The sequence below is a fragment of the Protomyctophum parallelum genome (assembly GCF_964188405.1).
Source record: "Protomyctophum parallelum genome assembly, chromosome: 3".
Lineage (NCBI taxonomy): Eukaryota > Metazoa > Chordata > Actinopteri > Myctophiformes > Myctophidae > Protomyctophum > Protomyctophum parallelum.
Window position 1 is genome coordinate 3,219,708 of NC_139698.1, and position 26,894 is coordinate 3,246,601.

At 45.4% G+C, this 26,894-nt stretch overlaps 1 protein-coding gene across 1 annotated transcript; it reads left to right on the plus strand.

Moving 5' to 3' along the window:
* The first annotated feature begins 1,286 nt into the window (after positions 1-1,286).
* LOC310856074 (uncharacterized protein) lies at positions 1,287-21,117 on the plus strand. The gene is made up of 7 exons (XM_083761291.1): positions 1,287-1,411; positions 5,369-5,416; positions 11,218-11,352; positions 12,986-15,577; positions 16,058-16,533; positions 18,633-18,974; positions 20,184-21,117. Exons 4-7 carry the CDS (start codon positions 13,024-13,026, stop codon positions 21,000-21,002), a joined length of 4,191 nt encoding a protein of 1,396 aa, XP_083617417.1. The 5' UTR covers positions 1,287-1,411; positions 5,369-5,416; positions 11,218-11,352; positions 12,986-13,023; the 3' UTR covers positions 21,003-21,117.
* The last annotated feature ends 5,777 nt before the right edge of the window (positions 21,118-26,894 follow it).

Genomic DNA, 26,894 nt, shown 5'->3' on the forward strand with positions numbered 1-26,894 from the left:
CCTGCATGTAGTCTGGGTTAGAGATGGTTGACAGCCTGAATGTAGTGTGGGGTTAGAGATGGTTGACAGCCTGAATGTAGTGTGGGGTTAGAGATGGTTGACAGCCTGAATGTAGTCTGGGGTTAGAGATGGTTGACAGCCTGAATGTAGTCTGGGGTTAGAGATGGTTGACAGCCTGAATGTAGTCTGGGGTTAGAGATGGTTGACAGCCTGAATGTAGTCTGGGGTTAGAGATGGTTGACAGCCTGAATGTAGTCTGGGGTTATAGCGCCCCCAGGCTGTGTCCGCCGTGAGGAGGAAGCCCAAAAAACCCACGTGAGGCCTTTAGGAGGGCCATTCAAGCCGCAAGTGGAGCCTGCGGCACCACCGTTTCCCTGCCAGTGGGGCCTGCGGAATCCACCACTCCCGAATAAAGTTTCTGGTGCTGGGAATCTGGTGCAACGCACAGGTCCTGGCTGAACCTGGTGAGAGCAGGAATCTGGTGCAACGCACAGGTCCTGGCTGCACCTGGGGAGAGCAGGAATCTGGTGCAACGCACAGGTCCTGGCTGCACCTGGGAGAGCAGGAATCTGGTGCAACGCACAGGTCCTGGCTGCACCTGGGGAGAGCAGGAATCTGGTGCAACGCACAGGTCCTGGCTGCACCTGGGGAGAGCAGGGATCTGGTGCAACGCACAGGTCCTGGCTGCACCTGGGGAGAGCAGGAGAGGACCTGGTGAGGTGCCCGGCCAGGAGTCAACCCACAGTCCCTTGTCCCTCCACGCGCCAGATGGCCCGCCCAGTACCCGCCCAGTACCCGATGGCCCGCCCAGTATACCGGGTACCGAGTAGTTCTGGAGCAGCGGATTGTGTGCCCCTGGTTTTTCCCCTAATGGGACTGATCCAGGGTATAGCTACTGGGACATTATTCAGGACTTGATCACCCCTGCTGGGTCACCCCGAGCGAGGGGTATGATCGATGATCGATCAATCAATCGATCGATCAATCGATCAATCAATCGATCAATCAATCAATCAATCAAAAGTCATATAGTCGCTTGCTTGCTTCTCTCTCAATCTGGCAACACGCCGTGTGGAGTGCAGGACGCCCCGCCCACCCCACAGAGACCGAGAGAGAGAGAGAGAGAGAGACACACACACAGAGAGAGAGAGAGAGAGAGAGAGACACACACACAGAGAGAGAGAGAGAGAGAGACTCACACACACACACACACACAGAGAGAGAGAGAGAGAGAGACACACACCCACACACACACACAGAGAGAGAGAGAGAGACACACACACAGAGAGAGAGAGACAGAGAGACAGAATAATATCTCCATTTGTCACAATATCCAGCCGTTTCTAACGCCTTTCAGAGAGCATTAAAACACCACACCGTGCCGCGCGGCTCTGATGGCGGAGGACAGACGGTAAGAGAGGCTGTTATTGTTGTTCTAAAACCCTCTGTCTGTGCTCTCCTCCCGGGGAGGCTTCCACAGAGAGCAGCGCTGTAGCATGACGGCTAGCTCTGTTAGCATCAATGCACTGTCTGCAGAAGTCCTCATTAATTAATTCATTAATGTGTGTTTGTTTTTAATGAAAACCCTTTTGGCGGTGGCTTGGTGAGTTTTTTATTGATAATTCTGGGTTAAGGCGTCATGGCCACTGACTGGACGTCTATGGCACGCACGCACGCACACGCACTGTACACACACACAATAGCAAAGTATGTGCACTGTCTCTGCTAACCGTGTAGCTATTGCTAGTTAGCATGATGCTAGCTATAGGTGAACGTGCAGCCTCTGGGGCTGCTGTGAGTCAAATCAACCCAGATGTTATTAACGTCAGGTTGTTATTATTATTATTATCGTCACTGACTGAGTGTCACTTTAACGTCATTTTAAAGTCGTTGTCTAATCTATTAATATTATGTAACCATGGGAAGCCTTGCTGCTGTTGTATACACACATAGCTTGTCCTAAAAAAACAACAGATCTACAAGCCTCCACCGTGGGGAGACACTATAGGACAGGATACTAGATCTACAAGCCCCCACCGTGGGGAGACACTATAGGACAGGATACTAGATCTACAAGCCCCCACCGTGGGGAGACACTATAGGACAGGATACTAGATCTACAAGCCTCCACCGTGGGGAGACACTATAGGACAGGATACTAGATCTACAAGCCTCCACCGTGGGGAGACACTATAGGACAGATCTACAAGCCTCCACCATGGGGAGACACTATAGGACAGATCTACAAGCCTCCACCGTGGGGAGACACTATAGGACAGGATACTAGATCTACAAGCCCCCACCGTGGGGAGACACTATAGGACAGGATACTAGATCTACAAGCCCCCACCGTGGGGAGACACTAGTATAGAACAGGACAGGCCAGTCAGGAGAGTCTTGAAGATCTGTCATTTGTTGGCAAGCGACGCCGTTTTTTGTGCGATGGATGGATGGAGTGTTTGACATTTGATTGATTGATTAATTGATTGATTGAAATGTGTAGCAGTTCAAAGGAAGTACATGTAGGTCGATATGATACAAGTTAAACACAGCACTAAGACTTGTTGACTTGTGACAGTGACCACACCCCCCCCCCCCCCCCCCCCCTTGTGAATTGTTTACATAATGACACTGTGGGACATGTGCACTTTGTATTAGCATTTAACCCATTGATTAACCCATTCTGACCTGTCTAAATACTTCCTTAATGTAAACGAAGTCCACACCCACAACACCAGAGGGAATGCAACAAACCATGTACAACCCAGATTCGGCACAAACAAGGGACTAAATTATTTTCGCTCCTATGCCACCAAATGTGGAACGCCCTACCAAGAGTCATTAAGACATGTGAATCCCTTGACTCCTTCAAAACCGCTCTCAAAGGGCACCTACGGACGGCTGCAATTCGAAACTGGCCTCTGTAAAATCTGAATCCCCCACCCCCCCCCACCCCCATTTCCCCTCACTGTATATGTATCCTTTCCCTTTTTGCTTCCTATATGATGAATTCCTGTTCTGTTCTTTAGCTACATAGAAGTGTCTATTTGTATGTCTCTAAATGTTTTGATGAATTGAACAATGTGGACCCTGTTGTAAACAAGTGTAATGCTTAATTGGGTCGTCCACTCACAGTTAACAGTCTTTGTATTGAGTTTGTGCTTAAAATGTACTGTAAATTCTACAAACTGTTAATAAATATTTCAATCAATCAGATCAGATTCATACGAGGTTTTCGCTGGACGGACACTGGTCTGATGAACCCATTCTGACCTGAGATCAGATTCTAAAAATGTCAGTCGTTCTTCGATTTTTGAAAAAAAAAGCAGACCTACAAGCTCGTAGCGCGCCACTCGGTGGCGCGCTATGAGCTTGTAGATCTGCTATTTTTAAATAGCTAAAGCATAACGTAATGCTGACACCAAAATGGGTTCCCGTTCAGAATGGGTTAAGACCTTGATCTTTTGATGAATTGAACAAGGTGGACCCTCTTGGAAACAAGTGTAATGCTTTGTTGGTGTCGTCCACTCACAGTTGACAGTCTTTATGTATTGAGTTTGTGCTTTAAATGTAGTGTAATTCTGCAAACTGTTAATAGTTTTGACTTCTTCTCACTCCTTCTCGGATTTGCTATTATTAGTCTCTTTTTTTTTCCAATCACCTGAGACCAGATTCTAAATCCTATAACAGTTTTCTGAAAACCTTATGTTTCTATGTCAGTGGTTCTCCAACTATTTCATGTCAATGACCCCACAAATGATAATGAAATTGTAATTGACCGTCTATAAACTCAACACGATATCTGTCTCTAAACGCCTGAACGTGGCCGGAGCGCTCTGTCTTCTGGGCTGTGGAATGTAAAACAAGAGCACTGTTTACCTATAATGTGCTGTTTTTACTGTTGCTACACTTAAATATATGAAATAACAAAGTGTGAACTCATAGTCATATTCATAGCTAGCTATATGTATTCAGCATCCAAAAAAAGACTGTTTTTTATCGCACAGCCCCAGAAAGTAAATCAAATAAGTGTTAAATAAAATTGAACGGTAATTCAAAATGTACCTATCGTTTAATTAACTTCGGGCGGGTGGGCATGACCTTTACTTAACCCGACGGACCTCGGTGTCAAACGTCAACCCCTGTTAGTAGGTACACGTATTTTCAAAAACAGCAGATCTACAAGATTGTAGCGCAGCACTCTGTGACGCGCTTGTATATCTGCTATTTTTCAACAGCTAAAGTTTAAAACAATGGTTATTAAGGAAGGTGGTTAAAAGCTAGTCTGACTGTGTCCCCTTAAAAGTTTAACCCCTTCAACCATTACCTTTAAACTGTGTGACAATCTGTTTGTCACACAGATGTGTTCAAGGTCTTAATGGGTTAACTATTCCATAGCTTAGTCAGTACTGTCTGTTGTGTTTTAAAGGCTGAGAGTTTTCTTAAAAACACCAGGGGATCGATCAGGACTCAGAGTTGTATTTTGAGGACTGCACAGCAAAGGGTAGATTGAATAATAATGTTTTAGATTAAATAATAATTTCGATTGAATAATAATTAATTACACCCCCGTCACACAGACTACATACTGTATAGGAGTCATGGTAAATGTGTGTTTTCGCCGTGCACAAAGATGCTAACGCATTATGCTGGTGTTAGCATTATGTTATGCTTTAGCTATTGAAAAATAGCAGATCTACAAGCTCTTAGCGCGCCACCGAGTGGCGCGCTATGAGCTTGTAGGTCTGCTATTTTTGAAAAAAATCGAAGAACGACTGACATGGAAACATAGCTTTTTCAGAAAACTGTCAGGATGTAGAAGACTTTTTTTTTTTAAGAATCTGATCTCAGGTCAATATGGGTTAATGTGGCGGCGGTGGCTCAGGGGTAGAGTGCCTGGATGGTAACCGTAAGGTTGCCAGTTCGAACCCGGGCTCCCCCAGAGTTACTGTCGAAGTGTCCTTGAGCAAGAGACACTGAACCCCTAATTGCTCCCGATGTGCTGGTTGGTGCCTTGCATGGTTTCCGCTGCCATCGGTGTATGAATGTGTGTGTGAATGGGTGAATGTAATGCACAATCTATGTAAAGGTGTATGAATGTGTGTGTGAATGGGTGAATGTAATGCACAATCTCTGTAAAGCGCCTTGGATAAAGGCGCTATATAAATGCACCATTTTAATAATTGTATCAGGTGTGTTTATGTGTGCATCTGACTGCAGTATCTCTGAGGACCCCCTAGGGGCCCCCTAGGGGCCCCGGAGTCCGGACCCCTGTTGGAAGACAGACCCTGGTATAGTTAGTTTAATAATTGTATCAGGTGTGTCTGTGTGTCATGTGACTCATAGGGCCTGCGTTTACGTCCCGTAGGCTCAGTGGGAGGCTGCAGACGGCGTGCTGTCCCGCGAGGCGTTGCTGGTGAGTTTACAGATGTTTAGGCCTTAAACTAGCAGGTGGTCCCGGGCCGGGACCCCCAAGGGGTCCCAGAGGGGATTCCAGAGGGTCCCCAGGGGGTCCACAGAGGGTCCCCAGAGGGTCCCCAGCAAAACATGACGTGGCTTTGTCTGTTTTAACCCATTTCGGGCGGGTAGTACCCCTTTTGGTGTTTTAACCCATTCTGACCTGAGATCAGATTCATACGAGGTTTCCGCCGGACACACGCTGGTCTGATGAACCCATTCTGACCTGAGATCAGATTCATACGAGGTTTCCGCCGGACACACGCTGGTCTGATGAACCCATTCTGACCTGAGATCAGATTCTAAAAATGTCAGTCGCTCTTCGATTTTTCAAAAATAGCAGACCTACAAGCTCGTAGCGCGCCACTCGGTGGCGCGATATGAGCTTGTAGATCTGCTATTTTTAAATAGCTAAAGCACGACATGATGCTGACACCAAAATGGGTGCCCGGTCAGAATGGGTTAAGCATGCTGTTCTACTTTAGCTATTGAAAAATGGCAAATCTACAAGCTCATACATTTACCATTTCCTATAATATGATTATTATAACTAAAGCTATAGCATAATAAACTAGAATAATAAAAAACAGTACAGTAGTGCATCCCGTGGATCCCAGACCAGAGGTCGTTGTTTTATTGCGTTCCTTTAACTGTAAACTGCGTTTTGGGATGCAAAATGCACCCTATTTTAATCTCTGCCTCCCACTGAGTGGTTAAACCATTTTGCGCGGGAACCCCTTTTGGTGTTGGCACTATGTTATGCTTTAGCTATTGAAAAATAGCAGATCTACAAGCTCGTAGCGCGCCACTCGGTGGCGCGCTACGAGCTTGTAGGTCTGCTATTTTTTAAACTGACATAGAAACCTAGCTTTTTCAGAAAACTGTCGGGATGTAGAAGACATTTTTAGAATCTGATCTCAGGTCAGAATGGAAAACTGTCAGGATGTAGAAGACATTTTTTAGAATCTGATCTCAGGTCAGAATGGAAAACTGTCAGGATGTAGAAGACATTTTTAGAATCTGATCTCAGGTCAGAATGGGTTAAGAAACTGTTGGACGACAGTTTCTTAACCACGACATTGAAATCAGTGAGTTCCATCACAGCACAGGGGCCTGGGTCAGGTTATTGTGAGTCAGTCGTGTCCTCATTAGGTTGGATGGATTGAATAGTTTATTATACAGAGAGTCTGTATTCCAGCGGTTATGTTAACCCATTTAGACAGTTTTCTGAAAAACCCCTATGTTTCTATATCAGTGGTTCTCAAACTATATTTCATGTCTAAGGACCCCTCAAGAAGATTAGTATTTGGCTGCCGACCCCCATCTGAAAATATGCTGTTCCTTCCAGGGACCTCTCAGAAGATTTGAGTTCAACACGTTTCGCTCAGAAAGAATATATATTTGCGCCACATTTTAACGATTTTTCAAAAATAACAGACCTACATGCTCATAGCGCGGCACTCGGTGCCGCGCTATGAGCTTGTAGATCTGCTATTTTTCAATAGTTTAAGTGTAAAATAATGTTAAAACACCAAAAGGGGTATTAACCCATTCTGAACGGGCACCCATTTTGGTGTTAGCATCGTGTTATGCTTTAGCTATTGAAAAATAGCAGATCTACAAGCTCATATCGCGCCACCGAGTGGCGCGATACGAGCTTGTAGGTCTGCTATTTTTTGAAAAATCGAAGAACGACTGACATTTTTTAGGATCTGATCTCAGGTCAGAATGGGTTAATCAGACCAGTGTGTGTCCAGTGGAAACCTCGTATGAATCTGATCTCAGGTCAGAATGGGTTAACCATGCAGGGATTCCTGGACTGAATCTCAGTACTGTCAGAAAGTTGGCCTGGAATCAGGTCCTCACATCTGTTGATGATGTCTAATGCAGCAGCATCTGCTGTTCACAGCAGTGTTGTTTTTGGCAGCAAATTTCTATTTCAGTTTAGTCATAGTCTTTGGACTGAAACTTCATTTAGTTTTAGTCACATTTTAGTCACCTGGAATGTCTTAGTGTTAGTCTAGTTTTAGTCGACTAAATGTCATAAGATTTTAGTCGACTAAATCTACAGTTGATTTAGTCGACTAAAATGTATTTTGGCGGATCTTGATGCCGTCGTAATGAGTGTTTTTACACTTGCTGAAAATAGCTGATCTACAAGCTCACAACACGTCGCGTTGCGAGCTTGTAGATCAGCTATTTCCACATGCAACCAAGAGTAAAATGACTTATACTGGATATCTTGTCCACTAGTCCCTTCCTAACATTTAGTTAGGAAGTTAGTTAGTTAGTTAGTTAGTTTTTATTTGTTGATGAAATTGTCAGTATATTTAGTCTTAGTTTTAGTCATCGTAGCTTAGTTTTAATTTAGTTTCCATTTGTTTTTGTCAGTGAAAAAGGTAGTCGACGAACATTTTTCGTCTTAATTTTGGGCCTTTTGAGCTACAATGAAAACAGGCAACACAGTGAAAACAGTGACATCTGCTTTCAAATCCCATTGACATATATGGGATTTGCAGGCTCTTACATCACAATCTGCCGGCAAATCAGAGCACCTGTTTGAGCCAGAAAACCCCAGGTCACAGAAAATCTACTGAATGTTAAAAGTTCATGTTTTTTGGGTGCAATTGAGATTAGAAAACCTAAAAAAAATAAGAACAATTCCCACGGTTACATAACAAAAGAAAGGAACTGGAGGTGATCAAAAGGAATAGGCTGCTATTGAAAAATAGGTCTGCTATATATCTTTTTATCGTAAAATGTGGCGCAAACCTTTTAAATATATATTCTTTCAGAGCTAGCAGATGGGGGGTCGGCAGCCAAATACATTTTTTGGGGTCCTTGACATGAAATATTGAGCACGACTGATATAGAAACATGGGCATTACAGAAAACTGTTAAAACGACGTAAGGCCTAAATGGGTTAAACAAAAAACGATGTACATAAAGTAAATTAATTTCCTGGTCTCGATTGATTGAATACTTTAGTTTGTTAGTCAGAAATGTAAATGCCACTTGGTATAGTCAGACATTACAGCTAAAAGGATAACAAAACAGTCCTGGGGACTTGTTTTGAATTTTGTAAACGGCGACCTGTATCGTCGTCTTTATTTCCTAAAGCGTAGTTCCTTAGCTGCATGTGTGCATTATAATTCAACTTCAATAGTGACGCACAGTACAGCCTAGTAAACCTTTATTCGAACACACAGAAAATCATCGCCCTAACCTAGAGTCACTGTTCTGGGGTGAGCACACATTTGGCGTGAATAGCCGATCTTGGCAACCTGACTGTAGAAAGTAACAGTACAGTAAAGAACCTGGGGGTTATTATTATTGATTCTGAATTGAATTTTAATTCACACATTAATCATGTTACCAAGATTGCCTTTTTTCACCTTAGAAATATTGCACGAATCAGAGCCTATTTGTCCTTGGACGATGCAAAAACGCTAATCCACGCCTTTGTTTTTTCTCGGCTTGACTACTGCAATGCGCTCTTTTCAGGACTGCCTAAGAAAACAACTGACAGATTACAACTTGTCCAAAATGCAGCAGCCAGAGTTTTAACTAGAACTAAGATGAGAGAACATATTACTCCAGTTTTGGCATCACTGCACTGGCTTCCGGTTGTTTTTAGGATTGATTTTTAAATGATTTTACTTGTCTATAAAGCTCTCAATGGTCTCGCACCTTCCTACCTACATGACTGCCTGCCTAAATATGTCCCAAACCGGCCCCTAAGGTCTTCCACTGCTGGCCTGCTCGCTTTGCCTAAAAATATGGCAACAAAAAAATACGGGGAAGCAGCTTTTTGCTTCTACGGGCCGTCGGCATGGAACAAACTCCCACTGTACCTTCGTCAGGCAGCCTCTGTAGACATTTTTAAGGCTCAGCTCAAGACCCACTTCTACAACATTGCTTTTAAGTGATCTTATATTTTTTTGTTATTCATGTCCTCACTGTATTGCATTACTGCTTGTTTTTTAATGTCGTTGCCTTGCTTTTCTTTTATTCTCCATTGTTCTGTAAAGCAGTTTTGAGCTGCAAATAATACAAATAAAGTTTTATTATTATTATTATTATTATTACAAGATCACAGCATGACACGTTGTGAAGACTGTAGAATGGTAGATGGTCTGTTTTTTTTTTCCGGTGAAGAGATGTGTGGGAAAGGAAATGGTAAATGTAGAAGATCGACTGATGATTTTGACCTTTTTAAATGGTAAAAGGTGCATTTACATAGCACCTTTATCCAAGGCGCTTTACAGAGATTTACATAGATGGATACTAGTGATGCACCGAATATTCGGCCGCAGATAATATTCGGCAGAAAATGGCTAAAAATGCATTTTCGGCCTATTCGGTTTCGGCTCGAATAGGCAGAGAATATATCACCGAATAGTGTATGCAATTAATGCATTCAAAAGAGAAGAATAAATGTTTTATGGACCCATAACAGTGATTATTATTTAAGTTAAGTTTTGCCATAACCATTTATTTTGCCATAATCATGTAGCTTTAAGGTGCGGCCATGACGGCAATGGTAGGAAAAAAGATATATACTATTAATCATATTCGGGATATTTGGTATTCGGTTTTCGGCCAACTGTTTCCTATATTCGGTTTCGGACAAGAATTTCCGTTTCGGTGCATCCCTAATAGATACAGATACATTCATTCACACGTTCATACACAAATGGCAGCGGAAACCATGCAAGGTACCGACCTGCACATCAGGAGCAATTAGGGGTTCAGAGTCTTGCTCAAGGACCAGTGCAGTGCAGTGCAGTACAGTACAGTGCAGTGCAGTGCAGTGCCGTGCAGTGCAGTGCAGTGCAGTGCAGTGCAGTGACCGCCACACGGTAACTCTGTCATTTCTCTACTGTTTTGGACACGGGGCGGCTCGCCGGAACCGGTGCGGCACCGTGGGTGCGTTCCTGTGGGTTTGCACCACTCACTTCACACGGGTGTGATTTATTTTATTTTATTGGATGTGTGCAGGTGTCGCTCTCCTCAAAATAGCCGATCTACAAGCTCACAATGTGTTGCACTGCGACACGTTGTGAGCTTGAGTTAAATAGCTCTATTGCTTGCTATATATCCGTGTTTGTTCTGTAACCGCTGTCTCCCCATCTCCAGCTAGTTTATAAAGTGACAAAAAGAACAGATCTACAAACAGGGGTTGACACTGAGGTCTCAGAGGCACTTTCCCGAAAAGTAAAACAATGAATAATTGTCCATTGTAAAACGGAAATGTATACCTACAATTTCTATACCAAACACATACACGGTACACGGTAGCTATGAATGACTATGGGTTCACACTTGATATATTTTATAATTCTAAGTGTAGCAACAGTGAAAGGAAAACGGCACGTTGTAGGTAAACGGTGCTCTTATTTTCATTTCACAGAGCAGAAGGCAGAGCGCTCTGGTCTGTTATATATATTTAGTGTCGTGTTCATAGGTGGTTGTGTTCCCTCTCAGAAGAGCACTGGGCCGGTCGGGGCAAACTGGAAGCACAGACTCCACCGTCCTGCCACAAAGGGTTATTTCACAGCAATGGTACAAAAAACTATATTCGGTTTCGGTGCATAGTCTGCATACCTAGACCTAATGTCGTCTCGCCCTGTGTTCCAGATGCTTTGTAGATCTAATGTCGTCTTGCCCTGTGTTCCAGATGCTTTGTAGATCTAATGTCGTCTTGCCCTGTGTTCCAGATGCTTTGTAGATCTAATGTCGTCTTGCCCTGTGTTCCAGATGTTTTGTAGATCTGTTCCAGTTCCTCTGCTGATGGAACCATTCACACCACCTGGTGACTCAACGGCTCAGTTAGACCAGACCTCCGGTGCCTGTGGAGCGCCCTGCACCCCCCTTTAGGTAATATTATTATCAGTCGTTCTCAAACATTTTCATGTCAAGGACCCCCAAGATTATAAGTAATTGGCCACCGACCACCATCTGAAAATATGTTGTTCCAGGGACACCCCAGAAGCAAAGATTTGAGTTAAAAACCTTTGACAGTTTTCTTAAAAACACCAGGATTCTATGTCAGTCATTCTCAACCATTTTCATGTTTTGAGTTAAAAACGTTGGCTCTGAAAGAATATATATATTCAAAGATTTGCGCCACATTTTCACGATTAAAAAGAAAAAAGGCAGCTTTTTGCTTCTAGGGGCCGACGGCATGGAACAAACTCCCACTGTTCCTTCGACAGGCAGCCTCTGTGGACATTTTTAAAGCACAGCTCAAGACCCACTTCTACACCCTTGCTTTTAATTGATCTTTTAATGTTTTGTTATTCATGTCCTCACTGTATTGCATTACTGCTCTTATTGTTTTTTAATGTTTATGCCTTGCTTTTCTTTTCTTATTTTTCTCCATTGCTCTGTAAATAGTGTTGTTTTCGTCGACTAAAACTAAGACGAAAAATGTTCGTCGACTACCTTTTTTCACTGACGAAAACAAATGGAAACTAAATGAAAACTAAGCTATGATGACTAAAACTAAGACTAAATATACTGACAATTTCGTAGACAGATAAAAACTAGACTAAAATGTTAGGAAGGGACTAGTGGACAAGATGCAGTATAAGTCATTTTACACTTTTACACGTTGCATGCTGAAAATAGCTGATCTACAAGCAATTTTCAAGTGTAAAAACACTCATTACGACGGCATCAAGACCCGCCAAAATACATTTTAGTCGACTAAATCAACTGTAGATTTAGTCGACTAAAATCTTATGACATTTAGTCGACTAAAACTAGACTAACACTAAGACATTCCAGGTGACTAAAATGTGACTAAAACTAAATGAAGTTTCAGTCCAAAGACTATGACTAAACTAAAATAGAAGACTATGACTAAACTAAAATAGAAATTTGCTGCCAAAAACAACACTGTCTGTAAAGCACTTTGAGCTGCACTTCATGTCATGAAACGTGCCATACAAATAAAGTATTATTATTACTAGTCCTTACCCGTTGTGAGATATTTGCCCCCCCCCCCCCTGTGGCCGTGAAGGGTACTGCGCCCGGGTGCGTTTGTAATTGACTAATACATTAATTAATAATCATTAATGTGTCAAATCGGAAAAAAGGGCTTCGTTACGCCCTCCACATTCATATGGTCAATGCCTGTGTGAAAAGTGGAGAAGGCATACTTTGGTTAGACATAGCATTGGTTAGACATGGGTTACGGTTAGGTTTAGGTGTGCTGCCCCGTGGGAGGTTAGGGTGAGGGTTTGAGATAGGTTGTAGATGTAGGACTAGTGACTGGTCTAACCAATGACTAGTCTAAACCAAAAACTGTCTAAACTAAGTACTGCACCCGAAAAGTGGGAGTGATTGGTGCAGGCAGTAAGGAGTTACGGCACTGTTTCTGACAGACACACAGACACACACACACACAGACACACACTCAGACATTCGGTTAATTATAGTATGATTATTATTGGTTGTGCAGGCGTTGTGCAGCTCAGACTGACCCCTGTGTTTCCACAGGACGCCCCGGGGACAGACAGAGAGAGAGAGGACCGTGAGGTGATCCTAGCCGCCGCCGCCATGCTGGGCCTCCAGGGAACCTCGTCCTCCTCCAAGGTGTACCGCTGCATGGCCTGCTCCTCCACCTTCACCGGCCTGGCCTCGCTGCTGGTGCACCAGGCCACGCACGCCGCCGCCATCTCCTCCGCTCCCCCGCTGCCCGTCCTGCCCTCCTCCAAGCCCCCCCCCCAGCACCCCCACCACCACCACCACCTCCAGGACCACCCGCTGAGTCGCCACCACCACCATCAGCCCCTCCCCCCCGCCCCCCCCAGCTCGGCCATCGTCCTGTTCGAGAGCCCGTCCGACTCGCTCTACATCTGCGACTGTGGCGACGAGTTCAGGGACTTCAACCTCATGCTGGAGCACAAGAGGGTCCACCTCTCCGACCCGGGGCTGCTGCAGCCCCGCCGCGACACCCACGATGCCCGCAACGCCGCCCCGGAGGCTCCGCCCCTACGAGAGGCTCCTCCCCTACGAGAGCTGACCCGGCCGGTGGCGGCGCTCCCAACGCCCCCGCCTCTCCCAACGCCCCCGCCTCTCCAGCGGTCATGTGACCCCCGGGCGCCGGTCCCCGCCCCAACTCCACCCCCGTCAGACACCAGAACAACTGCGCCTGACGCCGGTGCCCAGGAGGATGCCGGTGCCCAGGAGGATGCCGCCGGTGCCCAGGAGGACGATGACGCTGCACCTCCAGAACGAAGCCACGCCCCCCAACGGCCACCACCGCACGAGGAACCGGACGGCTCGTCTCTCGCCGTGAGAGAGATGACGTCGCCGGAAGACATGCTCCTCGAACCTGTACCGGACATCTCGGAGGCTATACAGCACATGTCGGACGCAATACAGGAGATGTCCGAGGCTATACAGGACAGGCCTCAACCTGTACAGGAGATGTCTGAGGCTATACAGGACAGGCCTCAACCTGTACAGGAGATGTCTGAGGCTATACAGGACAGGCCTCAACCTGTACAGGAGATGTCTGAGGCTATACAGGACAGGCCTCAACCTGTACAGGAGATGTCTGAGGCTATACAAGACAGGCCTCAACCTGTACAGGAGATGTCTGAGGCTATACAGGACAGGCCTCAACCTGTACAGGAGATGTCTGAGGCTATACAGGACAGGCCTCAACCTGTACAGGAGATGTCTGAGGCTATACAGGACAGGCCTCAACCTGTACAGGAGATGTCTGAGGCTATACAGGACAGGCCTCAACCTGTACAGGAGATGTCTGAGGCTATACAGGACAGGCCTCAACCTGTACAGGAGATGTCTGAGGCTATACAGGACAGGCCTCAACCTGTCCAAGACGTGTCCGAGGCTGTACACGAAGACGTTCCTTCCTGCGCCGACCGGAGGGACTCCGCCCCCGGCAGCAGCAGTTCGGTTTCGAAGGGCGACCATCTGCCCAAAAACAATAACTTCATGAAGCTGCTGGCGACCGCCTACATGAGGCGCTTTCCCCGCGTCGTCCCCCCCCCTCCGCCCGAAGCAGCGGTGCCGCCCCGCGTACCTCCTCCGCCCGAAGCAGCGGCGGTGCCCGGCGACAACAACAAGCCCCCCCTCTGTGTCCCCAAAGCCGAACTCGTCCCGGTCGAAATCACGCGAGAAGAGGCTTCATCGCCGCTCAGCGCAGACGACCCCTCCTCCTCCTCCTCCTCCGTGTCTCGGCTCAGAACGCTCCTCAAGAAGCCGAAGACGGGGACGACCACGAAGCCCACCAAGTCGCCCGGCGTGGGGCGCATCCTGGACTCCAGCACCAAGAGCATCGTGTCCCTGACCAAGAGCTTCTCCCCCGTGGTGCTGCTGGAGACGCGCATGGCCCTGGTGGACCCCACGGGGGCCGCCCACGGCGGCACGGCGCCCGGGGGCGGGGCGTACCAGTGCTGCCGCTGCCGCCGCGTCTTCAGGGACGTGGACGCGCTGACGGAGCACCACTCGCAGCACCGCAAGGAGAGGATCAAGTGCTGCCGCCACTGCAAGAAGCTGATCATCGGGAAGATGCCCTTCCCCGACAACCACGTCTGCCCCGCGCTGCTGCCCCCCCCCTCCTCGGGGGGGAAGGCGGCGTCGAGCTACCCGCAGACGACGAACGCCGCCAAGAACGCCTTCACTCACCTCCGGCTGCAGAACAGCCAGCAGAGCAACCAGAAGAGGGTCTTCTTCTGCCCGACGTGCAAGCACAGCTACGCGCGGCGGTACAACCTCAAGATGCACAAGTGCCGAGTCTCCTCGGCTCCGCCCCACCGCGGTACACCCGCCGCCGCCGCCGCGCACCAGACGCGGCTGACGTCCGTCCAGAACGGCCACAACAACAACAACAGAGTCCCGGGCGTGGCGGAGATGCCCATCCTGGGCATCTCCAAGAGCGTGGCGGTGGGCACGGAGCGGGTGAAGGTGGAGCCGCCCAGCCTGCCCGAGTTCTCCGACGCGCTGTGGTCCTCCTCCGGCCACGGCACGGCCAAGGGCTTCCCGCCGTTCTCCCCCCCCCACACGGACCCGTCTCAGGCCGCCGGCTCGCGGCTCCTCCCGGACGCTGAGGAGCTCCCGTGGGACGGACGGGACGGAGAAGGTTTGGTTTGGGTTTCTTTATTTAGCATGTAGTACAAAAAATAGACAATAACATTATCAAAGAACAAAAATACAATGCAAGGAAGGGAAGAAGCCAGCTGGCTTATTTGGAATCCTTTCCTGTAGGAAGAGGTCATTGGTTTAAACAGATTAAAAGTTCATAAAGAACAGTACATAAATCTACAAGTTGGCAAAGGGGGGGCAGCTGTGCAGTAAAGAAATAAAAACACAGACTGCTCAAAAAACAGAAATAAACAATACAACGACAAACACACAAAAGAAAAAATAACGCATCAAAGTAAAACATGTAATCTACAGAGAGGAAGAAATAAGATATTTCTATGTTTTTTTAATATTGGCCTAAGGATAATGAGGATTTAAGTGTTCCATAGATGAGGGCCTCCTCTATACATTTGATGAAAGATTGATGTTTGTTGGAAGTGCGACAATAACAGGGAAATAACAAAAACATAATTTACAGGACAGTGGACCGTCCCGCTGGGCGAGGAGATGGAGGCGCTGAGCGAGAGCGACCTGGCCGAGATGGAGGAGGACGTGGAGGAGGAGCTAAACGCCGCGGACGACGACGACGATGACGACGACGGCGACGACGACGGCGGCCTGGAGAACTCCTCCCCGGCCAACGCTGGTCGCCCGCTGCCGTTCTTCGTCAGCAACGGCGTGAAGCGCTACCCGTGCGGCCGCTGCCAGAAGACCTACAGCCGCCAGTCCACGCTGCGGCGCCACCTGATGCTGTGCGGCGCCACCAGGGGGGGGCAGGCCTCGGCCGGCGGCCTCGGGGGGCTCCTCCCCCCCGCTGCGGCGGTAACGGCGGCGGGCGCTAGCCTCGGCGGACCCGTCCAGCACTTCTTCGGAGCCGTCCCGCCCGGCAACAAGGCGCCACCAAAACAACAACAACAACACATGTTTGGCGGCAGCGCCGTGGCGCCAAATAAGGTTAGTTTTTTTTTTTTTTTTTTTTTTACAATATATTTATTGCATTTTTCTTTTTTTGACAAACAGACAATACACAATACATCAGTGTTGTTTTCGTCGACTAAAACTAAGACGAAATATGTTCCTCGACTACCTTTTTTCACTGACTAAAACTAAATAAAAACGAATCTATGATGACTAAAACTGAGACTAAATATAGTGACAATTTCGTCAACAAATAAAAACTAGACTAAAATGTTAGGAATGGACTAGTGGACAGGAGATCCAGTTTTATGCTGGCTGCGACGCGTTGTGAGATTGTATATCTGCTATTTTCAGCATGCAACCAAAGTGTAAAATATGTCATTACAACGACATCAAGGCCTGTCAAAACACATTTTAGTCGACTAAATCAACTGTAGATTTAGTCGACAAAAATCTCATGACATTTAGTCGACTAAAACTAGACTAAACACTAGAACATTCCAGGCGACTAAAATGTGACTAAAACTAAGTGAAAACTATTCAGGAGACTATGACTAAAACTAAAATAGAGATTTGCTGCAAAAAACAACTCTGCAATACATCAGACGATACAATACAATACAATTACTTAAAATGAAAAACAAACAAAAAACTAAACGATAACATACAGTACATACATACATATACATATATAAGTACAGTATAATAAAATAAGGGCACTTAGAATGGTAACGACAACAGAGTCCTTATGGCCACAAGACCACAAATAAGGTTAGTTAGTTAGTTAGTTAGTTTATTTATCTCAGTCATTTACAGTACAGTACATTTCAGAATGAGGGTTTTTACAGAATTACAGTTTGATTGAAAAGGTTTGGGCTGATTAAGCTGAAGCTTAATTATGCCCACTTTATTAATGATTAAAATGATGAACAGAAAATACATATTTAGCTGATTTTGCCTTACACTAGTTACGCCCACATAGATTTATTTTTTTAGGGTAGGTACCCTAAAAAACATGCAGTAATCCTGGTCTCTAAAACTACCTCCCCCTGGCCAGCCGGGGCGCCTGATGGAGGGGAAAGGAACTGGTCGGAATAACGTGTTCCTTCCACACGCTACGTCCGGCCGGGGAAATTCCCCTCTGTCAGGTGAAAAGAAGCAGCTTGGACTCCTCATGCATAGAAGGAGGCATGAGGTCAGTCCACTGCCCCCCCCCCCCCCCAGGTTGGCAGAGGAAGTGTAGCGCCCAGGATTACATTAGATAATTGGCACTGGGTGAAAAGGAAACTGGGTTACAAATTTGTCGGATAAAAAAAAAAAAAAAAAGATTTAGCTTTTTATTTTTATTTTTTATTTTTTTAAAGCGTGCTTTTATTTTTGAAGTGGTTGCTTCAAATATAGTGTGTATTATTCAGTGTTGTTTTTGGCAGCAAATTTCTATTTTAGTTTTAGTCATAGTCTCCTGAATAGTTTTCAGATTGTATATCTGCTATTTTCAGCATGAAACCCAGCATAAAACTGGATCTCTTGTCCACTAGTCCCTTACTAACATTTTAGTCTAGTTTTTATTTGTTGACGAAATTATCAGTATATTTAGTCTTAGTTTTAGTCATCATAGATTCGTTTTTATTTCGTTTTTATTTCGTTTTTGTCAGTGAAAAAAGGTAGTCGACGAACATTTTTCGTCTTAGTTTTAGTCGACGAAAACAACACTGGTATTATTGTTTACTTTTTACTGCATAATTATGTGTTTGTATGTTTAGGTCACTAAGGTCAAGCCCATGTTCTACTGCTACGTCTGTATCACATGTGTTTGTATGTTTAGGTCAATAAGGTCAAGCCCATGTTAGACTGCTACGTCTGTATCATATGTGTTTGTATGTTTAGGTCAATAAGGTCAAGCCCATGTTCCACTGCTACGTCTGTATCATATGTGTTTGTATGTTTAGGTCACTAAGGTCAAGCCCATGTTCCACTGCTACGTCTGTATCATATGTGTTTGTATGTTTAGGTCACTAAGGTCAAGCCCATGTTCCACTGCTACGTCTGTATCATATGTGTTTGTATGTTTAGGTCACTAAGGTCAAGCCCATGTTCCACTGCTACGTCTGTATCATATGTGTTTGTATGTTTAGGTCACTAAGGTCAAGCCCATGTTCGACTGCTACGTCTGCGGCAAGACCTTCAACCGCAAAGACAACATGCTGGTCCACCGGAACAAGTGTGAGCTGAACCGGACCGTACCGACCGGACCGGCGGGCCGCGAGGGGGGGGGCCAGAAGGAGGACGGCGGCGGCGGCGGGAACAGCTGGGGCATCATGTCGCTGCCCTCGGTGCTGCCGCGCCGTGTCACCTGTGAGTGCGGCGTGGGCTTCACGTCGCCGCGGTTACTGCTGGAACACCTGCAGAGGCACGCCCAGGAGAGCTACACCTGTCCCACGTGTGGGGAGACCGTGGGCTCCTGGGCAGACTACGAGGTACAATTTACATTTACAATTTAGGCATTTAGCAGACGCTCTTAATCCAGAGCGACTTACATTAAGCAAGAACAAAAAGCATGGGAATACATCACATAAAAGCATTTATCATGAAACATGCGTAAGCTAAGAAAGTAACAGTGGAATATCTATATAATGAAACTATACATATAAACTATACATCTTTACTACTATGCTATACATATGTACTATGGCGTGCTATGACTACATACAATACAATTATAGTGCTGTCTACATAACATGCTATAAGTCTGTATCAGATGCTATCTAAGTCTACAGAAATGCTATCTAAGGGGTTAGGGTAAGTGCTATGGGCCATGATGGAGTCTGAAAAGGTGGGTTTTCAGACTACGGCGGAAGATTGGGAGTGATGCTGCAGTTCTGACTGCAATGGGAAGTGCATTCCACAGTTTTGGAGCCAGAAGGGAGAAGAGTTTGGGACGTGTGGAGCGTTGTTGTCCCGGCGTTTTTAGTGAGGGTACTTCCAGCTTCCCTGCGTTGGCTGATCTGAGTGCGCGGGAGGGTTTGTAGGGTTCAATCATACTTGCAAGATATGGGGGAGCCATACCTTTGGTTGCTTTGAATGCCAGCATCAGAGTTTTGTATTCTGTGCGGGCAGCGACCGGGAGCCAGTGATCTTTTTAAATTTTTACTATAGTCCTACTAGACTATTTGACCACAAAAGATCACGGGATCTACTGAATGTGTCAAACTGACATATTGAGCCTATGACACACAGTGTGGCTTCCCCCCCAGTAGTCCTCCTTCACATTCAGTAGATCCTGTGATCTACTGAAATGAATCTGCCCATAACCCATTCTGGGCGGGAACCCCTTTTGGTGTTTTTAGCATTATGTTATACTTAAGCTGTTGAAAAATAGCAGATCTACAAGCTCATAGCTTGGTACGTCTGCTATTTTTGAAAAATCGTGAAAATGCGGCCCAAATGTTGGAATCTATTCTTTCAGAGCGAACGTGTTTAAGTCAAATCTTTGCTTCTGGGGGCGTCCCTTTAACAACATATTTTCAGATTGAGGTCGGCAGCCAAATACATAATAATCTTGGGTATCCTTGACATTAAACAGTTTGAGAACCACTGACGTAGAAAGATAAGGTTTTCCTGAAAACCTTTTTGCATTTTAGAAGACCTTTATTACATTCTCTGCTGTCGTTCCACCCTGTCTGCAGGTCCACCTGCAGATCCACATGCACCCTCACCACCAGCTGTACCCGGGGGGCCTGCAGCCGCGGCGCTCCCAGCCGCTGCTGCTTCGCTTCCAGCAGCAGCCGCCGCCGCCGTCGTCCGCGCCTCGTCGACCCCACCCCCCTCCTCCTCCTCCTCCTGCTCCGCCCAAACACCACCCCCACCGTCCTCCTCCTCCTCCTCTCCCTGCTCTGATGAAGATGAAGACTCCCTCCATGGCGGCGGCCGCCGTGCAGCAGCAGCAGAGCGCCAACAACAACAAGAAGCGCTTCACGTGCACGCGCTGCAACAACACCTTCTCCTCGCGCTGCTCGCTGTCCCGCCACGTCTCCCTGAACCGCTGCAAGGGCTCGGCCTCGCGCCTCGCCGCCAACCACCAGCACCACCAGCAGGCCAAGACCAACCACTGCACCCGCTGCAACGCCCACTTCCCCAGCACCATGGCGCTGGTGTTCCACCAGCGGAGCGGCGCCTGCTGCAAGCCGCCGCCGCCGCCCTCCTCCTCCGGGGGCGTGGGCGGAGGCGGAGTTAAACCCATGCGCTGCCACGTGTGCGCCCGCTGGTTCGGCTCGCCCGACGGCCTGCAGAGACACATGCTGTCGCACAGCAACCGCCACCGCCAAGGGGGTGGGGGAGGGGGGCCGCTCCCGTACCGCTGTGACGTCTGCGACGGCAGCTACCCCAACCTGAAGTCGCTGAAGAACCACCGACGGAGGGTGCACCGCATCATGGCCGGCGACATGATGATGGCGGCGGCGCCCAGGCACAAACTAGAGCGCCTCCTGGTGGAGGAGAGCGTTTAGGACATGATGATGGCGGCGGCGCCCAGGCACAAACTAGAGCGCCTCCTGGTGGAGGAGAGCGTTTAGGACATGATGGTGGTGGCGGCGCCCAGGCCCAAACTAGAGCGCCTCCTGGTGGAGGAGAGCGTTTAGGACATGATGATGGTGGCGGCGCCCAGGCACAAACTAGAGCGCCTCCTGGTGGAGGAGAGCGTTTAGGACATGATGGTGGCGGCGGCGCCCAGGCCCAAACTAGAGCGCCTCCTGGTGGAGGAGAGCGTTTAGGACATGATGATGGTGGCGGCGCCCCCCAGGCCCAAACTAGAGCGCCTCCTGGTGGAGGAGAGCGTTTAGGACATGATGATGGTGGCGGCGCCCCCCAGGCCCAAACTAGAGCGCCTCCTGGTGGCGGAGGAGAGCGTTTAGGCAGCAAACTAGCTTGACGATTTGCCTCGGAAGCGTTTAAACTTTAAAATAACTGAAAACGTTCCTTTCGTTTTTGAGGACCCTCCTCGTCGTCGACGATTATGATTTAGGTTTTCTTTTTCTTTTTTTTTTACAAATGGGCTTCTTTTATAATTATGTGTAAGACATGTTTTTTGGTGTGCATTTTCTATGCTTAGAAAAAACATTAAGTGTACTCTATGCGGAGAGGAGAGAGTATCATGTGAGACAAGATGGGAGTCGGATTTGAACCCCCCGCGTCCTCACGCTCTCATTATGCACAGCGTGGTCGGGCAGCCATGTTTAAAGGTCCAGTTTGGACCTTATGGACTTAACCCATTCTGAACGGGAACCCCTTTTGGTGTTAGCATCATGTTATGCTTTAGCTATTGAAAAATAGCAGATCTACAAGCTCATAGCGCGCCACCGAGTGGCGCGCTACGAGCTTGTAGGTCTGCTATTTTTTGAAAAATCGAAGAACGACTGACATTTTTTAGAATCTGATCTCAGGTCAGAATGGGTTAATCAGACCAGTGTGTGTGTGTCCAGTGGAAACCTCGTATAAATCTGATCTCAGGTCAGAATGGGTTACAGCTGTAGGTGGAGGAAATACTGGCCATTATTGTAGTGGTAAAAAAAAGGAATTTGTTGATTAATTGACGTGTGTTTTTGTGCTGCTGGCGTAGTGATACTGCTCACAGAAAACTAGTCCCATGTGACAGAGGGGTCAAAGCTGAAGGGAAGTTGTGCTATATCGTAGAAATGGGTCAACAATACAAATAATAATTTTGAATCTGGATTATTGTATTTGTAATGAACACATCAAATGTATGACCGGAACTACTTAATATTCACCAAAACCCTGAACCCACCACAGGACTCGGACAACCAATTAAAACCCATTTTGGGCAGGAACCACCTTTTGGTGTTTAAAGCATTATGTTGTACTTTAGCTGTTTGAAAAATAGCAGATCTACAAGCTCATAGCACGGCACTCGGTGCCGCACTATGAGCTTGTAGATCTGCTATTTTAGAAAAATCTTAAATGTGTCGCAAATCTTTTGAATATATATTCTTTCAGAGCGAACGTTTTTAACTCAAATCTTTGCTTCTGGGAGAGGGGGTCCCTGGAACGACATTGTCAGATGGGGTCCAGGCGGCCAAATACAGATATATTTTTGGGTGTCCTTGACATGAAAATGTTTGAGAACGACTGACATAGAAACATGTTTTTTTTCTTTTTAGAAAACTGTCAGGATTTAGAAGATATTTGTAGAATCATCCTCGGGTCTAAATGTCTTCGTTAATACCTTTGCAACCACTGTATTAATGGCAAGTATTTCCTTCCAGCTTTAGCCCATTCTGAACGGGAACCCATTTTGGTGTTAGCATCATGTTATGCTTTAGCTATTGAAAAATAGCAGATCTACAAGCTCATAGCGCGCCACCGAGTGGCGCGCTACGAGCTTGTAGGTCTGCTATTTTGGAAAAATCGAAGAGCGACTGACATTTTTTAGAATCTGATCTCAGGTCAGAATGGGTTAATCAGACCAGTGTGTGTCCAGTGGAAACCTCGTATGAATCTGATCTCAGGTCAGAATGGGTTAATACCTTTGCAACCACTATATTAATGGCAAGTATTTCCTTCCAGCTTTAAGTCCAGAAAATATGAACCAACCCTTTTTTTTAGGCATTTAGACTTTATTTAGGGCAGAGCACAGGGTGCGATTTGAAGTGTCCACAATCACTTTGATATTATATACAGTAATGTCAGTTTATTTTCTTTTATTTTGTATTGTTTTTGTGCCATAATGTGATCTTGGTTCATCTTCAACTATTATAACTGTTGCCACTTGTAAAAAGAGATACCGTATACCTTGTTTAGGTTTTTGTTGCCACTGTAAAAAATTAACTTGTTTAGATTTTTGGACCCAGGTTTAAACCATACCTTTAAAAAAAAAACATGTAAATATTTCTCACTACCAGCCGGGGTCCAAATGGCTAAAGCAGACTTTATCGTAGAAGTAGTAGGCTAGTAGCCTAGCTTGTGTTTGCTTGTTGACAAGTTAATAAATATGCAGATTTGTGCATTGTCTCTTCTTTCATTTCACCTGGCGCTGGTTTTAAATATCTTACTGTAAAACCAGTCCTTTTGGGGTCAACGCCCAACAGCTGGTTTTAAATGGCTTACTGTAAACCAGTCCTTTGAGGTTCAACGCCCCACAGCTGGTTTTAAATAGCTTACTGTAAAACCAGTCCTTTTGGGGTCAATGCCCCACAGGTGATGGATGAGCAACATTGTTTTGTTTGCACGTAGATATTCAACATAATTAATACTTTGGACCTACCGGTGTGTTAACCTTTTTCACTTTGAATATCTACATAAAGTAGCAATTTTATCTTTACATACTGTATCTCACCAGATGAAAAGGGACTTAGTGGATCTATTTTGTACTATTTTTGTATGACTAGTGAATTTTCACAGGATGGTTGCATGTGAGATGGAAATGGAAAAGCTTTAGCAGCTTCATCAGTTATTTCACCTTCGGGCGACAACAACAGCAGTACAGTTCATATAATACAGATCGAGGCATTTTGACTCGGAGAGGAAAACCATGATCAGCCACTTTAGCAATGTAGCTTATGAAATATGCTCAACTTGAAAAATATATTTTTATGGCACTTTTATGATTCAAAGCATTTTACTGATGGATAATAAAAAATAGGATCCATCTTTAATAATGATAGCTTTGAAAGGACTGTATAATTTGTAAAGACATACTGTAAATTCTATAACTTCAAATAACCCAGCAGGGAGCAATTAAATACCGTGCTGTATTTACCTTGGAAATGAGTGAGTAGCCCTTTAAATGACCATCACTGTACCAAGAATAGAAACATACCTTAAAAAATGATTTGGAGGCAGGATGAAATAAAGTTCGGAGAGAGCTTAAGGTTTAACAATTATTTTAGTCGGTATAAAGTCAATTTACATAGAGAATGTGCTACATGGTTCAGAATAATAGTATTTACAATCATACTTTAGAATAATCAATTGTTGATTCCAAATGAATCACCGAAGCTGAACTGAACTCCTCTTCACAGTATTGTTCCAGGCTAAATACTGTAGATCACGTCAGATTTGTTGATAATGTTCATTGGCTGTAGATGTTTCATGTCCGCAATGTCAGATGACAAAACCAGTGTTGGCCGTCTTTCATTAGCTAGTCCAACGCCTAGAGGATGAGGATGGCGTAGCGACGCAGAGTTCATCTTCCTTGGTTCAGTCATTGATGCCCATTGAGGCCTGGAGAGCGGCAGCGCCTAGGCAGGCGTTGCGAGGCAACCTGTAGATAACTTCTTTCCCTGTACCAAGTTACTAGGCCAACTGGCCAAGGTCAAACTAGACTGATAACACAGCAGCTGCATATTAAATTTAAAAAAAAAACAGCGCCTACAGTATTGAAAGTTTTGTGGCTGAAGGCAGACCCCATGGAGACTGAATAAGGAGTCAACACGATATGAAATGAAAACCTTTAGAAAAATCGAAGAACAACTGACATTTTTTTAAATCTGATCTCAGGTCAGAATGGGTTTAATCAGACCAGTGTGTGTGTGTGTCCAGTGGAAACCTCGTATGAATCTGATCTCAGGTCAGAATGGGTTAAAACGTAACGTGCTGTGCACCGGTAAACTCTTGTTTTTAATTTGCCATTTTATGGACTGTGATGAGTTTTTCCTAATTTGTGGAAATGAATAATCCTTTCTGGGTCTGCTCTGTGTAATGAATAGTAGACATCAGCTGTACACTATTAGGATGCTTATTATTTTCAAGGAAATAAATACTCTGAAGTCAGAATATATTGCCAGTGCGTTTGCGTTGATGTAAAACAGTGTTTTTTAACCAGTGGTACTTTCTAAATTATGAAAAGTTGGCAACCAAATGGACCCTTATGCTGTAGATCTTAATCAAATTATTGTTAAACATCTGCATTACTTTGATAATGTAAGAATTGTTATATATATTAGGGCTGTCAATCGATTAAAATATTTAATCTGATTAATCGCATGATTGTCCATAGTTAACTGTGATTAATCGCAAATTAATCACATATTTTTTATCCGTTCTTAATATACCTTAAATCAGTGGTTTTCAAGATTTTTCATATCAAGGCCCATTATTTATTCTGCATTTGAGCCACGGAACCACCATTTGATGACATTTAGCCTTCCAGACCCAAACTAAAGAACTGTATTGATGTTGGCCAATGGTACCATTACGAGAGATAACAGGCCATGTTGATCAAAATAACATGTTTTCTAAGTTTTCTAATTGTGTAGACTTAAATTAACTTAAGTAATGCAGCTGTTTAACAATTATTCAACTCTTCAGTGTAAAATTGCCATGCGTCTCTCAACCATTCTGTCAAACTTCACAGTTCGTTAATCGTGCGTCAAAAAAAAATAGTGCCGTTAAAAGGATTGTGAGTTAACTAGTTAATAGTGCGTTAACTTTGACTGCCCTAATATATATTGATCGTTTGCCTGTTACCTCTCCTAATGGTACCAACATCAAATGCTGTAGAGTAGACTAATATGCATGTCAAACTGGGGGTCCTTGAAATTAAACAGGTTGAGAATCACCACTAGAGCAAAATCGTCTCTTATGGGGGGTCCCTGGCATATATCTTTCAAATGGGGGTCCACAGGCTCATTAGTGTCAATTTGGGGGTCCTCGACGTGAAAAAGTTTGGGATCCACTGTTCCTGACAACGACAACAACATATTCTTTAGTTTTGTGTCTGAGAGGCTAAATGTCAGCACATGGTGGTCGCTGGTCGGTTGGTGGCTCAAATGTCCAATGAATAATATTGTGGACCTTGACATGAAAAGGGTTGAAAACAAAAACCACTGATGTAAAACATAAACTTCTGTCCAGTAGATGGCAGTAGACTCAATGCTAAGCAAAACTGCTCTGTAACTCTGAGAGTGTAACACATGGAACCAAAAACACATGAGACCCCCACCTTCACTTAATGCGGCCCTCAGGTTAATATCAGAATACTGATATAATATTGATTTGCAAACATGACCCGCTTCAATTGCTTCAGTCTGAATTAGTAGCTTAAAGGACAACTTTAGTTTTTTTCAACCAAGGTTCATGTTTTAGGTTGTTATTAGAGAAAGTAAAAGGTGAGTGTAATATTTTTTTCATTTGCTGTTTTCTTTCGTTTTAGGGATTTTATCTGTTTTTTACAGGGGGGTGGGGGCATTCGAGCACGGGGCTAAATATGTATTTCTTTACAAAATTGTATAGTGATTTATTTTTTTATTCTTTACTATAGACCTAATAAACCCCAATAAGTGTGGCTTCCCCCCAGTAGGCTACCTTCACATTCAGTAGATCCTGTGATCTTTTGTGGCCAGATGTAATTTCCTGGGGTTTATTAGGACTATAGTAAAGAATTA